Genomic DNA, 11508 nt, shown 5'->3' with positions numbered 1-11508 from the left:
TACTTTATAAACAACTTTATTTTATGCACGTGATAGTAGTCCTTGAATCTGAGGAGTACATGTAACAGTATCTCTTATTTACTGTCTTCCACCTTGATTTTTCTTTTAATTTGAAGCCTACTGAAGATGACCCTATAGCAGACCTGCATCCATGCAGATGTGGTTTTTGACCAGAAAGCAGGTCAACCGATGATCATTTCTACAGACACTGCACTGCTCTCCGCTTTCATCACAGCTTTCTGTTTTCTTTTTGTGTGTGTGATCTATTTTATGCTGTATTAATCACTTCAGAACTGATAATGTTTGTGTTAAGTCCTAAACATGGAGTCAGGAGGCAGTTAGAGGCTTTTCAGGCTATGTGACCTCTCCTAGCAAACTTCGAAGGGCATCTGTTGACCAGCCTTGGTACTGTTTGTTTTGCAAGGAAGCGGGGTCTATAAAAAGGCTTATTACACAATGTAAGTGATTTTTCTTTTTGTTAAGCAAATATTTGCAATATATTTCGGGAGATCAAACATTCAAAGTGGAAAAATCGGGATACCTGCCAGGAACATGGGAAGCAATTAAAGGGCACCTTTAATTGGGAAAACATGGAGTGGGTTTAGTATCTTTAGTATCTTGGACCTCCAAGGAAAGCAACACAGGTTGCTACGCCTGTTTTCATTGACCTCTAAGGCTTTAGGCATTTCCAGAAACCTGGAAAACTCTTCCCAAACTGTCTTTAATTCAACAGCTCCACTAGTTAGTCTTTCAAAAGCTAAGGTACTGTGAAAGAGAGACAAATCCTATGCCTTTAGCAAATGAGCAAGGCCCTAATATGGGGCTTTCCTTGAGAGTAGTTTATTTTATAAATGCCTGAACTAACAATGTCCAGTTATGCAGAGCACATTACTAGCTGGATGACTGCTTGCAGCTGGTGTCATCACTTCTGGATCTTTCCTTTGGCTTGAACAGAAGTTGCAAAGACAGTACGTGGCTTAAACTAGTTGGCTTAGGAGTAGCAGATCAATGCTAGTCAACATCTAACTTCCACATGTGAATTTCTCTCTGTGCTGTGGTATTGACAGGAGGCCCAGTTTATATGCATGTAGTTTATAAACAGTGAGAATACTGGAACTGAGGTCATATTTTGTATAAACATTTATTTCAACAATAAAGAACAAGCCATTCAAAATGTGGAATCACAGGAACACGAGGTATATATAATAGCAATATCTTAAATACACATTAATAATACAAAGTCATCTTTCACTGATAAAAGTTACAACTTCATTTTTCTAAAAAATATTTAAGTTCTGAAATATGTTTAGGTAATACATACATACAGCATCTAAGTTTCTTCTTTCTTGTAGAGTCTGAGACATTAGCGGTTTGTATGATAGAAACAATGTGCTGCATCTTGAAGGCTGGATTGGTTTGGACTGTATAGACGGAACTAGGCAAGCAATTTACACACATAGTGGCTATATGTGTGCGTAAGTGACAGATCAGGATTTTGAAGAGCACATGCACATACATTCCCTCATCTGCTCATCTATTCACAACAACTGATGTAGTTATAAATCATTAGGTCTGGAGTTACTTCTAGAATGCCCCTATCTATATTCTAACTAAACTAAGACCTACTTTTCATTGTAACTCCCTGCCGATTGGTGTACCATTACACTTCCAGTGGTGATTTGGTTAAATGTGTTTGTCCTGTCTTAGTATGAGTGGATTGATAAATAACTGTGGTTTTGATCAGTTACAACTGTTTTATTCTCATCTCTAAGGCAAGCATTTCTTTTTCTAGTTCATAGGGAAGGTCAGCATTAACTTGAACTTCAAAGTATTGTTTGATATCTTCTACCTCCTTTTCCCAGAACTCTTTGGAGATATCAAACAGTTCAGTCAAGTTGACATCTCCTAAACCCTTCAGGTTTAAAGCAGTGTCAGTAGGGATGTAACCTATGGCAGTTGGCTTGGCTGAGGCTTTCCCATCAATTCGGTTGAACATCCACTCCAGTACACGGGAATTTTCTCCATAGCCAGGCCACAGGAATTTCCCTTGACTGTTTTTCCGGAACCAGTTAACATGAAAGATCCTTGGTAGTTTTGCAGCTGGACGATGTGCCATGCTGAGCCAGTGGGCCAAGTATTTACCAAAGTTGTAGCCAAAGAAAGGTCTCATGGCAAATGGATCGTGCATAATGATTTTGCCTGGTAAGACACAAATGGAGAACATAAGGTAATAAGTAGCATATTTATTCTAAAGCACGAAGATTCAGATCCTACCAGGATTTAGTACCCTTGGTCCCATCTACATCTGAACCCAACTACCCATCTGAACAAAGAGCTTTAAGAAACAACACAAGCATTATCCTTGATGTACAAAAAAGTAAAAATTTGATTAATTTTTGTAATCTGTAATCGGGGGAAATTAATTTCTTAAATCTTGTGTCAAGCAGCCTAAATGAAGATCCTCAAGAGCTGGCTTGCATTGTTGATGTATTTATGTTGAGCTCTAACAGAAGAGAAAATGTAAATTTATTTACCCCAGACTGTAACTAGAAATCCATATCAAGGATTCTGGCAACCCTGTGCCTGCACCCTGTTCCATATGCTTGCCACATAGGGGATTATTTTGCTTAACTTGACTTTTACAGAGAATTTGGCATTACAAATGTTTTCTATTGTGAAAATGCAGAGGTTGCAAAATTAGCTGCCAATACTGAAATGCAAAAGAGCATGGGAAGAGGACAGAGCAGGTAGGCAGAGAGGATTGATTATAAAACAGGTAGGCAGATTAAATTTTTGATTTACCTTTGTGCTCAGCAGCTGCTGTTGCTTCAGATCTCATAGCTGCTCCTAAAAATACTCCGTGCTGCCAGTTAAAGGCCTCATATACGAGAGGCACTCCTGTAAAGAACGAAATCACTCAGTAATTAGAGGTCCAGAAACACTTTTAGAACAGGTTTTGTTACCTGAGATACTGCTGAATGCATGTTAGTGTATAATGTATTCTAATTTTTCCTGTTTATTTTTTTTTTAAAAATCAGTTCGTTTCCTGCCATCTTGTAGCAAAGTAGTTTGTATAAGTGTTTTCAGAACTGGCTACTAATTACTGAACACATCCATGTTGTAGTGTCTCAGAGGGAGATGTCTGGGACCTCGGAATCCCCAGGAGATTTTACTGGAAATAAAATCTGGTGCTGCGATCATGATACTAGGCTCAGACCTAGCATTACTTCTGTTTCTTTTCCAACATTAGGGGACCTTTAACATATCAATTTATTTTAGTTCCTTTTCTGTAAACTGTCTACACCTTGTTCATTTCTCTAACCATTTCCTATCTGAACTAGTTGAACTGCAAGCAAATTGAGACAAGTCTCAAGTATATTGAGACACATAGCAATTTTCTATGTGTCTATGTATTAACCCAGTTTAGTGGGTCCTGATTTCTCTCCAGCCCTTTATTATTATTACCTGTTTTGTGTTAACATCTAGTAATTCAGATGTTGACATATCAGTGGCTGTAAGCGTGTGTGTGTCAAAGGCTAACGTGGAGAAGTATGTCTAACACGGTTATTTCCTTGCTTTTGCTGCTGTGAAAGCAAAACCTGTGTCTATGCCCAGTTGTGTTTCAACCCTTCTGTGGTCAGCACTTCAGCCTTGATACATGGTTGCTGGGTCTCTTACCAGCAGGTCTGCGACCCCCAAATATTATCCCTTCAATGGGCACGCCTTCGGGTGACTCCCATGCAGGGTCCATGATGGGGCACTGGCTGGCTGGAGTGCAGAATCTTGAGTTCGGATGGGCACAAGGTTCCCCTGTACAGAATACAATGAAAAGGTCATAATGGCAGAATTAACTTGAATTCAGCAGAGAACGCCCAGAGGGGCTGTGGAGTGGGCCAGGTTACCATTATCTGGGGTCCAATTCTTGTTCTTCCATGAAGTCAGTGTTACTCCTGGTGTTAATGGCTCATCAATGCCTTCCCAATAGACACCTCCATCACTGGTTTCTGCTACATTGGTAAAGATGGTGTTCTTGAATATGGTTTTAATAGCATTGGGGTTTGTTTTGACTGAGGTCCCAGGGGCGACACCAAAAAAGCCATTTTCTGGATTGATTGCCCTTAAGTTGCCTGGAAGTTACATGACAAAATATAAGTGAATCAAACTGTTTGAGGTCTATCCAGGATTTGGTAGCATGTCTTGCTGCACCTAAAAGCAACCCGGACTGTAAAACAATCCAATTTCAGTTCCATACCTTGTTCATCAAATTTCATCCAGGCAATATCATCACCCACGCATTCAATTTTCCATCCTGGCAGGCTTGGGTTCATCATGGCCAAGTTAGTTTTTCCACATGCACTAGGGAATGCTGCAGCAAAATACTTTTTTTCACCTTCTGGATTGGTAATTCCCAGGATCTATTGAAAAATTAATGCATCTGTTAAACACAGTCTTTTTTTTCTTGCACTTTTCATTTTGAAAATTGTCTCCCCGCAAGTGGTAATGATAAAATATCTAATTATGCAAATTTCTTCCTACAGAAGAAGGACCACATAATATAGTTGACAAATAACTCAAGCTGTACTTTATTAATCAAAAAGTCCACTCTTCTTGCCCATACAACATCTGTAAGAAGTTCTTGTATTTTTAAAAAATGTCAGGTATGTATATAATTCAAACGTTTATTTTTATTTTGCTGATTAAAGAGAGACAGACTGTATACAGCTGTGTTTCCCTGCTGAGACAGAAGAAAACTAGGCAATATTCTTTTGGCTGCATGACTGCAGTAAAGTACAAGCACTTCACCTACGGATCCTTCTGCACTTCTCAGAGTCCACAGACATTTTTTCTGAGACTGTTTTCTTATGGACTTTGAAATTCTTTTTTTTCAGTGGTATTTTATACTGGCAGAATGTTTAAATGACAGCAGAAAGTAAATGCAGGAAGGGTACAAAGCAGAACTCAGGAAATCTAAAATTTGCAGATTTTTGAGTGATAGACCTCTTTATAACATGAAAGACAATTTTCAAAATTTGCATTAATCTTTTCTTCTCAGACTTCTAGGGGTAGTGTGGATTCCCAGTGATGATGTTTAGGCTCTGCTCAAGAACATGGGTTTGCCTATAAGTAGCCACTGTCAAAAGTTCCAAATCTCTCGGCTTCTGATTTTACAGGTACTCTTCAAAAACATTTGGTACTTAACTTCGCAGACGGTTTCCTATTTCTCATAAGCCTGCCATGTGATAAATTCATATCTCATGTTACAGACTATCCATATGAGACTAATTTCATTGATAGCAAGATGAGATGTATTTATGTTGGGCCAATTCAGGGTTTAATGGCTGTTCGAACACACATGATTTAATAGCTCTTACCAACATGTGCTCAGCTAGCCAGCCCTCCTCTTTGGCAATTCTGCTGGCAATTCTGAGAGCAAAGCATTTTTTCCCCAGTAAGGAGTTTCCTCCGTAACCACTGCCAAATGAAATGATCTCTCTGCGATCCGGGAGATGGGCAATCAGCGTTAACTCTGGATTGCACGGCCAGTTGTTGATTAATGGTTCTGCAAAACAGAATGTTGTACACATGAATGCAGCAGTTTCCATGCTGGATCACACTGTTGTTTCATCAGCATTGAGCCTCTGACAGCAATCCATACTAGATGCTTTAAAGGAAACCCCCCAGTAAGTACTAGGGATAATAACCTCCTTTCCACAAAACTCTCATTCAGCTTTAATTCCTTTAATTGAGTTCTGAATCATAGAATGGTTTGGGTTGGAAGGGTCCTTGAAGATAATCTAGTTCCATTCCCCTGCCCACCTCCCACCAGGCCAGATTGCTCAAAGTCCCGTCCAACCTGGCCTTGAACACCCCCCGGGATGGCGCAGCCACAGCTTCTCCGGGCAACCTGGGCCAGTGCCTCACCACCCTCTCAGTGCTGTTGCACAAATCACCCTGGTCATCTCTGGTGAGTGTCTCCCATGTGCGAAGAACTCACAGTCAGCTCTAAGACATGCCCCTGGGACTTTTCAGAGCTGACAATTTTTCATGTCTCTTACCTTTTAGAGGTAGAGGACACCCAACCGAGTGAAGGCACTTTACAAATTCCCCATTGTTCAGGCCTTTCAAAGCAGCTGTTCCCATCCGTGTCATGATCCTCATGCTGGCCACTACGTATGGTGAATCTGTCAGCTCAATCCCAATCTTGGACAGCGGAGACTCAATAGGCCCCATGCTGAAGGGGATGACATACATTGTACGTCCTGGAAAGCAGGGGGTAGCAAGATGTGGCAAAGAGCAAAACAAGGAACTTTTGAAATAATATTTATTTACATGGAGCTTTTCTCACTCATTTTTTAAAAAGCTGTTTGTCTTGTGGGTGTTTCCAATGATGTTTAAAGAGCTGTAGCTTTGTCTAATTGTATAGCAAGAAATTTTATCTTAAATGCTGAAAGCAGCTGTTCTAACAAATTGTCTAGCCAGTAGTAAAGGTGGGTGGAGACCAAGTGCTCTATTGATTTAAATCGCTGAACCTGAAATTATTTGTGGGGATGGGCGTCCTCCATTCTCACCTGTGAGAACCCGACAGAAAAATAGGATGTCTGCTGCTCAGGTGCTGTGGCTTCCTGAAAAACCATCACCCACATTTTCCTACCATACTTTGCCCCTCTTTATGAAGAGAAGAATGATGGAAAGAGACTGAAGACTATCCCTGCACAGGCATTTGGGTTTATCGTAAAGATCCAGATGAAACCAATGAAGTGACTAATATCAGGGGTATAAACCTAAAACTGCAGCTAAAATCTTTCTTTAAAGATTACAGTAACTAGTAGTAGTAGTGTCTCTATTCCTAGAAGTTCACTATCAACTGTCCTTTTCTTGCCTACCTTGCATGCAGCCTGGGAACCTGGTATTGAAGGCTTTCTCAAAATCTTCTTCAGACATCCAGCGACCTAGCTGGCTAGTTCCAGTTTTAGGGATTGGAGTGGTATCTCTCTGTTCTTGAGTGACGATGACGGTTTTGCTCTCAATTCTTGCAACATCTCTTGGATCAGTGAGTGCCAACCAGCTGCATTTCACCAAAAATCAGGAAATTAGACTTTAATTATCAATATAGCACTTTGTACCTTTCTGTGGGACTGGTTTAGCACAAAAGGCTACAATGCTTTGTAAGGCCAAAACTACAGTGACAGAGTGAGTATAACAGACAATCTCAAAAATCAGTCAGATACATTCTCTCATACAAATTGTTTCAAGACTTTCCAGTATGAATAACAAATTATATGGCCTAGAAAATTCTGGTTACATATTAATACCCCTTTGCCTCTTATCTCAGTCTTATTCTCTGTTGCTAACTTCCAGGGAAAAGTTAATCTTCTTTAATTCTTATTCTCATCAGTGTGAAGTTGTTTTGCATGGGGACCACAAAATGTTGCCTCAAGCAAAGTGGATGCCAAGCAAGTACTTTAAGTGTTGGTGTAAGTGCCTGGGGGATCAGAATCCAGCTTAGTGGATTGGCATAGCCCTTTAAGTTAGAGGCATCACGAAAGAAATACTGAGTATGAGCATGATCACAAAAGGTGAAGGAGTTTAATAAAAGGAGATTCTTTTTCCCCTCTAAAGATTTTTTGCCATCTATTTATAATAGAGTGGATTGTTTTACATTTTCACCTCTGTGCATAGAAATTTTCCACGAGTATAAAAATGTTCTAGTTAGGCTGTCATAACCATCATCACTACAGCTAAGCATATAATTAACAATGAATAATTTATCTGGTGAATCTTGCCCTTTTCTCTCCCAAGTAGTCTGCAAACAGATTGCCAAATTCCTGCACTTAGTTATTCAAAAGTCTTTGCAGATTTCTTCCATGAAGATCTCTTGGTTGGCACGTAATTCCTGACTATGTACTTGTTGTTAATATTCCCCTTTCATGTTGGGTTCGTTGGGAGAGATGATTAAATATTTGAAAAAAGTATTTGCTGAATACATTACAGTCAAAGCTTATCAGCACGATATGAATAATGCGTGTACTGAATAATATTTGAACACCCACAGAGCTATTTGAATGTCACAAAAAAGCATTTGATGAATAAACTAATTGACTAAAATAGTAGAAATCTTCAAAAGATATATTTGCTAAATAATATTTAGCCGTTGCTAATGATTAGTTACATAACTCATGACGTTATTTCAGAGGACTGAAATAATGTCAATAGAGACAATGTACAGTTGATAGTCTAAATCAATAATATGCTTTATGTTAATTTTTAGAGGAAAAAGTTTGCTTTACCACAGTACTTCACCTATGTAAGCTACAGTGCCAAAATGTTCCTGAAAAGCTAATATTGAAGGGTTATAAGTAGTTTCAAAAGTAAACAGGATAGAAAATGCATATTGCAATTCTGCATTCATACTTCCTTCAGGCTACTCACCAGTTCTCATACTTGCTCAGCTTCTTGATCATGCCTTGTTCAACCATGATGTCCAGTATTTTTTTGTTTTCTTCTTCTGAGCCATCACAGATATGAATGCTCTCAGGCTGGCACAGCTTGGCATTACTTTCAATGAAATCCCTTGCCTCTGGAGGCAGGCTCTGCAAATCTCCCTGGACAACCTTGGGCATGACGTTTACTTCAGCTTTCAGCTGTGGGGGCATTATTGAACCTGTAGTGGATCTTGTTGATGGCTTTGAAATACTGCTCACAATCTAAAATGAAATATATTAGGTGTATTAGCATACTATGACATCCTAACTAGCGTCAATAAGCCTTCCTAATAACATATAATGGAAAGGTAGAATTCATAATAGGCTTGATCACGTACTTTGGCTTTAAAATCTATGTAGAGAACTTGGATCACTTGTAATTTCAAGCTGGATAAAAAAGAGGCTATTCTACTTACCGTCTTTATAAGATTGAGGTGGATGTCAGAAAGGATTCTGCTGTCCCTTTCAGTTTATCCTGTTTCACTTGCTTTGGAGTACTCTTGCGATCACTGTTTTCCGAGGAAGCATCCTCCTTCCTTAAATATTCTTTGCGCTAGTGTCCATCCCAGTAGGTGAGGTGGTGGAGGCTTGTCCTTTACGTCACCACTAGATGTGTCTTGGCACAGTGCCACTGACATTGTCATCGTGCAGAGCTGTCAACAAAGGTAATCATTTAACAGGTTTGATTAATGAATGCTGAAAGCGGTGACTCTTAGCCCCTGGGCTTGCTGTTTGCAAGCTGCAGTTACAAAATGTAGCAGTTTAACCAAACTTTGATCCAATTTGGCTTTGAAACCAAAAGCGTGGTAACTTCTCGGTGTGTGGGTACAGTTGAGTACAAAGAGTATCTAGGAGCAGGGGGTCGTCCGGGCAAAGCAGAGCTGGCACATTTGGGAGGCAGATGCTTGCTCGTTGGCTGTGAAGTGGAGGCTCGTCTGAGGTGTGTTTGCTCACCTTGGGAACGTTGCCTGATCTGGGGATAAAGTCCAACAGTGAGCGCTGGCAGGCCTGAATAACCTCTACACATGCCCGCCCGGAGGCCTTATTTTTGTCCATGCAATTCTGAAAAAAGCAAGCAGTGTAAATCAAAATGTTGGTTTTTCTTCAGTGCAGAAGAGAAAGTTTTTGCTTATGGCTTGCTTTAGGTTCTTGCAAACTGAACAATTATTTTCTATTGCTACGAGCTCAGAAGAGGCAGAAGAGCAACTGTCTCGTAATTAATCCCCTCCTTCAAATGTTATGTTTTATTTTACTAAGAGTCCTATGAGGGATCATAAAATATTAAGCCATCTTTAAATTAGTACTCAAAAAAAGGCACAGAACTGCTCAGGAATGTGGCTGCGCACTTTGTGTGTGAAGCGCACTGTATGCGTATGTACATACGCACACATACATATCTGTATCTGTTGTGGCAGTATATGATACCAACAGCCACTACTCTTATAATTCTGAGGGTGAATGTGACCTTAGACATTTTGAGGTCTTGCCTCTCACTGCTGCTGCCTGCTTGTCTGTCTTTCAGCTCTGTACCTTCCCCTACTCCGTTTTAGACCATCATGCCCATAAAGAAAGGTCCATTTGTCCATGCAGTCTGGGTGTGTGAAGACTGAATTATTTCACACACAAAGCTGTAGAAATAACCCTGCTGCCATTTCATCGCCCTCTGCTTACGCCCAGTCCCAGCAAAGCATCTGGGGCCTGTGTGAGGTGATGCTTTCATGCCAATCTGTCACTTTTTATATTGATGGGGCTTCCAGCACGCATGTGAAATATTGTTAACTGCAGTTTGCACAACAGGAAATCTAGGAATCCCAACTAAGTTGCGGGGAGTTCTTTAAAGCAATAAAATTGGTGTGAGTATCCTATATAAAGGGTGTGCGTGACCTGCCACCCGCTCAGATTTGTGCAGTCAATGAGATGCTCTTGCTGAGGCAGCCAAAAGTGATTTGCAAGCCCTGACAGCCAGGTCTGGCTGAGCAGCACGGATCAGGACTGCATCTCACCTTCCTGACCTGCGTGGAGCTGAACCTCACACTGTGGGAACCTTCCCCTGGGAATATATCCTCTATCTCTCCTGCAAGTCTTTTTATTATGTTTTGTAAACGTGAAGGAAGAAAATACTGAAGTAAGAGGGGCTGTCCTTGATGCACTGCAAGGCCAAACATTCTTGAAAAGGAAAACAAAAATCTGGTAGGATAAGAGGTGCTAAAGACTGCTGTAGATGGGGCTCTGCTGTAAGAAAAGGTAAAATCGGAGACAACTCAAAAATTACATCAATGGTGTTTGTCTTTGGTGTCCACATACTGTGCTGCTGGTGGACATGATCAGAAATATTTCATCAACTATTTTCCTTTTAAAACATATAATTAAGTACTTCATTAAAAATGAAATGGGACATAATCTTCAGTAATACTATGAAGATCCCTTTTTCAGTGAAGTACAAAAACACTGATCCTTCCCACTGGCCAGAGAAGTCATTAGACATAGAAATAACAAATGACAGTAAAACAGCAATGCTTTATTTGTCAGAAAAAACAGAGTGGACCGGAAAATTATCACATTGCAGCACGAGTAAAGTCAGAATAAAAGCTTAAAATTGACAGTGTAGACAGCAGGATTAGTCCTAGTGTGTCTTCAGTTTTGAGCTGTGGAAAAAATCCCGAAACTCGGAGCATTAGTTTCTGCCAGTTAAATTATAGTCAGGCAGGTGTTTTGCAAATTTGCTCACACTGCAATTCTAACCTCCCACAATCTTGCTATACAAACTGTGGGCATCTCTTGAGAAGACACTAAATATGCCAAATTGGCGGCACTGTGTTATGAACATATGTCCATTAAAAATCACATTAAGGATTCCAAATGTTTTTCATTTGAGATGGCAGCAGGGCTTGAGTGGAGATGTCCACTGGGAGTTCTAGACACTTAAGCATCAAATTACTTGTATTTAGGTAACACCTCCCATCAGAGGATCTCAAATCATATCACAAACACACAGTAAGACTCAAGCCCATATATAAAAAACACA

At 40.1% G+C, this 11508-nt stretch overlaps 1 protein-coding gene across 1 annotated transcript; it reads right to left on the bottom strand.

Annotated features, from left to right (window-relative positions):
* Window positions 1-1744: 1744 nt before the first annotated feature.
* Window positions 1745-9011, bottom strand: PCK1 (phosphoenolpyruvate carboxykinase 1). The gene is made up of 10 exons (XM_074157298.1): window positions 8900-9011; window positions 8431-8705; window positions 6885-7066; window positions 6057-6260; window positions 5373-5560; window positions 4253-4415; window positions 3903-4127; window positions 3679-3810; window positions 2803-2898; window positions 1745-2199 (listed from the first exon to the last, which is right to left on the bottom strand). Exons 2-10 carry the CDS (start codon window positions 8652-8654, stop codon window positions 1745-1747), a joined length of 1869 nt encoding a protein of 622 aa, XP_074013399.1. The 5' UTR covers window positions 8655-8705; window positions 8900-9011.
* Window positions 9012-11508: the final 2497 nt, after the last annotated feature.

The sequence above is a fragment of the Numenius arquata genome, chromosome 12 (assembly GCF_964106895.1).
Source record: "Numenius arquata chromosome 12, bNumArq3.hap1.1, whole genome shotgun sequence".
NCBI classification, from domain to species: domain Eukaryota; kingdom Metazoa; phylum Chordata; class Aves; order Charadriiformes; family Scolopacidae; genus Numenius; species Numenius arquata.
Note: the sequence above shows the minus strand (reverse complement) of the source record. Positions and strands in the feature narration are given on the sequence as shown.